At 38.9% G+C, this 5683-nt stretch overlaps 1 protein-coding gene across 1 annotated transcript; it reads left to right on the top strand.

The window, feature by feature from the left end:
* Maf (v-maf avian musculoaponeurotic fibrosarcoma oncogene homolog) lies at positions 1–5382 on the top strand (the record flags this gene model as incomplete). The annotated part of the gene is given in 2 exon segments (XM_005409362.2): positions 1–369; positions 4624–5382. Coding segments are annotated over 2 exon segments (408 nt in total). The 3' UTR covers positions 4718–5382.
* Positions 5383–5683: the final 301 nt, after the last annotated feature.

Here is a 5683-nt window from a genome sequence, read left to right as displayed (position 1 = left end):
CGCCGCGGGCGGCCTGCACTTCGACGACCGCTTCTCCGACGAGCAGCTGGTGACCATGTCCGTGCGCGAGCTGAACCGGCAGCTGCGCGGGGTCAGCAAGGAGGAGGTGATCCGGCTGAAGCAGAAGAGGCGGACCCTGAAAAACCGCGGCTATGCCCAGTCCTGCCGCTTCAAGAGGGTGCAGCAGAGACACGTCCTGGAGTCCGAGAAGAACCAGCTGCTGCAGCAGGTCGACCACCTCAAGCAGGAGATCTCCAGGCTGGTGCGCGAGAGGGACGCGTACAAGGAGAAATACGAGAAGTTGGTGAGCAGCGGCTTCCGAGAAAACGGCTCGAGCAGCGACAACCCGTCCTCTCCAGAGTTTTTCATGTGAGTCTGACGCTCGATCCCAGCTAGCCACCTTGATAAGTCCTCCGCGGGGGTCCGGCTCGGGTGTGGGCTTGCTAGTTGCAGAGCCGCGCTGGCCACCACCTCGCCCCCTCCCCTGCCAAGCTCGCCCCCCTTGGCCCTACACACACACACACACACACACACACACACACACGCCCTGCTCCGAGTTAGTGGTGGTGGCGGCTGTTTTAAATTGGGGAGGGAACGGGTGTCTGGCTCGTGGATTGTCAATCTGAAATTCCCCATAACTTGCTAGCTGTTTTTTTTTACACTCCTCCTCCTCCTCTACTTGCACAATGTTCAAAGATCTCAGCAGAGTTCTTCATGTGAAATATTGCTCACCTTTGAAGCCTGCATCATCTGCATATTTTTCCCCTTCTTCAGTTCATGAGCTTGTGTTCATTTTCTGTGTGTGTGTGTGTTTTATTTTGTTTGGATTTTTCCCACTTAATTTTACTTTTTTTTCTTTTCTTTTTTTTTTTTTTTTTTTTTTTGGAGCTTGCTGTGTTGCCCAACCTCCGCCTCACTCCCTCTCCGCCTATCTCCAAGATTTAAAAAAAAAAAAGGCAAAGGTTTTTTTTTTCCTTCTGAGTTCTTCATGTGAGATTGAGCTTGTAAAAGAAAAAAAAAAATGTGAAATGTTATAGACTTTGCAGCAGCAGCTTGCTGAGTTCCATCGGGTTTTTAGCATTGTTATGCTAAAATAGAGAAAAAGTCCTCATGAACCTACCACAATCAAGCCTGCATCAACCTTCTGGGTGTGACTTCTGAGTTTTGGCCTTTTGATGCCAAATCTGAGAGTTTAGCCTGCCATTAAAAAAAAACACTCATTCTCATCTCATGCATTATTATGCTTGCTACTTTGTCTTAGCAACAATGAACTATAACTGTTTCAAAGACTTTATGGAAAAGAGACATTATATTAATAAAAAAGCCTGCATGCTGGACATGTATGGTATAATTATTTTTTTTTTCTTTTTCCTTTTGGCTTGGAAATGGACATTCGAAGACTTAGAGCATGGCATTCATTCTTTTGTTTTATTGTCTCATGACTTTTCTGAGTTCAAAACAAAACAAACAAACAAAAGCGCAGCCCTAGAGCCTTCTTCCCATGAAAGTTTTCATCTGCTCCAAAACTGCTCTGACTTGCTCAGAACTTCAGTCTCCCATTGTAAATGCACTGAAGGCATTCCTTGTCAAAGATACCAAAATGGGTTTAACACGGCAACATTAAAGAACTCTTATTAATGCTTTCCTTTTAATAAGAATGACGCCCCAGTTTGGGGACTTAAATTGTGCTGTTGCTGAAAGCAGTCTAAAATTTATTTTTTGAAGAAAAGAAATCTGCCCCATTATTATTTTTTTTTTTTGGTTTGTTTTATTTTTATTATTTTCTTTTGGCTTTTGGTCATTGTCAAATGTGGAATGCTATGGGTTTCTAGTATATAATTTAATTCTAGTTTTTATAATCTGTTAGCCCAGTTAAAATGTATGCTACAGATAAAGGAATGTTATAGATAAATTTGAAAGAGTTAGGTCTGTGTAGCTGTAGATTTTTTAAAAGATTGATGCACTAAATTGTTTACTGTTGTGATGTTAAGGGGGGTAGAGTTTGCAAGGGGATCGTTTAAAAAAAAGTAGCTTATACAGCATGTGCTTGCAACTTAAATATAAGTTGGGTATGTGTAGTTTTTGCTATACCACTGACTGTATTGAAAAAACCAAAGTATTAAAAGGGGAAACACCCCTGTTTATATCTGTAGGGGTATTTTACATTCAAAATGTATGTTTTTTTTTTTCAAAATTAAAGTATTTGGGACTGAATTGCACTAAGATATAACCTGCAAGCATATAATACAAAAAAATTGCGAAACTGTTTAGAACGCTAATAAAATTTATGCAGTTATAAAAATGGCATTACTGCACAGTTTTAAGATGATGCAGATTTTTTTACAGTTGTATTGTGGTGCAGAACTGGATTTTCTGTAACTTAAAAAAAATCCACAGTTTTAAAGGCAATAATCAGTAAATGTTATTTTCAGGGGCTGACATCCTGTCTTTAAAAAAAAATGAAAAGTAAATCTTACCACAATAAATATAAAAAAATCTTGTCAGTTACTTTTCTTTTACATATTTTGCTGTGCAAAATTGTTTTATATCTTGAGTTACTAACTAACCACGCGTGATGTTCCTATGTGCTTTTCTTTCATTTTCAATTCTGGTTATATCAAGAGAAAGAATAATCTACAATAATAAACTGCATTTTTTTTGATTCTGTACTCAATTTCTTAGTGTACAGTTTAACTGGGCCCAACAAACGCATGAGAAGTGTAAAGTGCATCCTTTTCTCCAGTGGAAGGGTTCATGGTGGAGTAGGGAGGCAATAATTCAGGGTGAAATTATGGGCTGTTTTGTGAGGCAAAGGGGCTGACCCCACATAATGAGTACTATTTAATATCTGTGTAAATTATGATCTCTCAATTTTTTTCCCTCCCCAAAGTTTTCAGTTTTGAAATCAGTTGAACCATCACTGCTCTTTGGTGAAAAATAGAAAAAAAGACAAAACAAAAATCAAAATAAAACAAAACAGTGGAGTTTGGCTTTCTGACCATGGCCCTGGGCTTGTGACCCAGGAGCATACCTATCTAGAGAAAGACCCATCCAAGACGGCTTAGGCACAGACGCAGTTAGTGGTAAAGATAAACAGTTCTTGTCTTTTTGACTAAGATTGATTATTTTTTCTTCTTCCCTTACACATTGTGATTTTCTTGTTAGTAAGGTCTGACAAGCTTGAACATAAACACTTTGGACGAATCAAAGTTGTTTGTTTTATTTTGTTTTGTTTTATTTTCCTTTAATTTTGAAGGTCATTTGTCTTAAATAGGAAAAAAGAATCCACACCTTACTCGAATAACTCCCAGTTCATATCTGCTTTAGAGGGTGTTATCAAATCATATTTCACTGTGAATACTTAGTGGAGTGTCTCCCACTTGGACAAGCTGGGAGTGATTTCAGATCATGTTATCCCCAGAAATATAAGCGGAAAATAATGCCTTCATGGAATGAATGCTATGCTTTGATTTATTGGTATCTACCCCAAAACGAGCTGTGTATGGGGGCTCACTTGGAGATCATTTGGAAAGATTTCAGCTCCCTTCCTGAGGAGAACTCTTAAGCATTGACCTATTTTAAACTGACACAAATTCATGCCACTAATGTTACAAATTCATGCAGTCTGTACTCTCAGTCAACTTCCCCTAGAAGCTAGTAGCATGTTAGACAAAGCCAGCACTGTTTGGAAAATATAGCCAAACACGATCACTTTTGTTTTATTTTGTTTTCAATTCTTTAAAGAGAGAGAGAGAAAAAGATAATATTGCAACTCAGAATGCAAGCCTTATTTTGGAGAAAACAGCTTGTGCTCGGCGCTGATGAGTCCTGGTCATGTTATCATAGGCCTCCTCCACTGCTCCACAGAACTCAGAGACAGTGTTTACCCTCTGCACGCTGACCTTCCTTTACGTGCCAGCTCGGATGTGGTTCCTGAACCCACACTTCATTTCGCTTAACAAAAGTCTGAATAGCAAACCTACTCCTGTGTCCTGGTAGTTAGATGTCCTCAATGTCAGAGATTTTTGCTTCTCTGATCACATCCAAGAGATACACCCTCCCTCTGAAGACGCGGAACTAGGTGTAGTATTTTTACAAAAAGCTCAGCATTCATGGAAGATTTTTAGGCACACACAGTTTCAAAATAAGAGTTACATCCAGGATGCCATCATTGCAGTTACTCTGTGAAGAGTGGGACCTGGATTGGGAAAATATATATATATATTATTATTATTATACAACAATTAAGCAGTTGGATAGAAATCTACAAGGCGGTTCATTATAATAAGCTGGTTTGGGCTCTAAGTCATTAGAAAATGAAGTAAAAAAAAATGCCACTCAAACTGGGCCACGGGTAGGATGGATTTAAGTGAAGGTTACTGCGTAGTAAAAGGCATTTTTAGAAATAACAGTTCCTAAAAACTTTGAAAGACAGTGAGCGACACGCACAAATAAATGCCTTTTTCTACAAAGAATTCCTAAATCCTCCCTAGACGCTGTAGGTTATAAGTAAGTCTCTAATTTTTTTAAAAGAAATCACGTAAGGAAATCTAGCTTTCCCCTTTACCCTGCATTTGAGTCTTTGTCTAAATAGTGTTAAAATTCCTTTCATTCCAATTACAGAACTGAGCCCACTCGCAAGCTGGAGCCGCCAGTGGGATACGCTACATTTTGGAAGCCCCAGCAACGTGTCCTTACCACTGTGTTCACAAAGTGAAATTTATGTGAGAGCTGTGCATTAAAAAATATTATTATCATTATTATTATTACTATTATTACTATTATTATCTGCAGTTTTGGAGAACAACTTACCCCTGACTTCCGCTGAGACTCCTTTTTAAAGAACAATTATTGTGTTAGAGAAGTTTATTAAATGTATAAGCACTGTACTAATTAACAATTAACTCTGCCTCTTATCCGAGGATCTGATACACAGAACCATAGGAAGAGGCACCCATGCTTTTTGATTTATGATGTGCACAACTGAACAGGTGTGATTGCTTTCAACCTGGAGTATTAGTTGTAAAAAAATCCACTGAAATTACAAAAATATGTTTATGGACGCATATATATGAAGAAAAGTTTCCCAAAAAGTTAACAGCTAGCATTTTAAAAGCACATATAGACATGCACATTTTAAACAGTAAATTTTCATGCTTTATTGTTTCGCTGGCAGAGAATGATACTAAGAAAAGAAATATTTGACTCTTCTCGCTAAACAGATGCCACTGGCAGAAGCTTTAGCTCCGCCTGGCACCCTGGTTTTCTCGTAGGCCCTAGATAGTACTATATGTATCTGTGATGTCAGACGTGTTCATTTATCAAACACAGCTGTAAATGAAAACAATGTGTGGCCAAAATACAAAGTTAGTTAAATACACACCCTCTGAGTGCTTTTTTTCCCCCTCCTTTTCCTATTCCCTGACTCACAAAAATTACCTCCTTTGAATTTCCTAGCTTTTTGCATGTTTCCTCTCTCGAAAACCATGAAATAATTTTTTTCAATGTATCTGACACATTAATCTATTGACATCAAATAGGCAGAGGTCCCGTGTCTGCCCAGCAGATAAATCTGCTATCTAGACATCAATTCCTCTCTGTCTCGGTGCCATAACCACCTGGGCCCCCTTTCAATCCAGACCGGTCCAATGGGAAATGCTGTATTTATTACCGAATGCACGAT

Source organism: Chinchilla lanigera, unplaced genomic scaffold, assembly GCF_000276665.1.
Source record: "Chinchilla lanigera isolate Chin_1 unplaced genomic scaffold, ChiLan1.0 scaffold00121, whole genome shotgun sequence".
NCBI lineage: Eukaryota > Metazoa > Chordata > Mammalia > Rodentia > Chinchillidae > Chinchilla > Chinchilla lanigera.
Note: the sequence above shows the minus strand (reverse complement) of the source record. Positions and strands in the feature narration are given on the sequence as shown.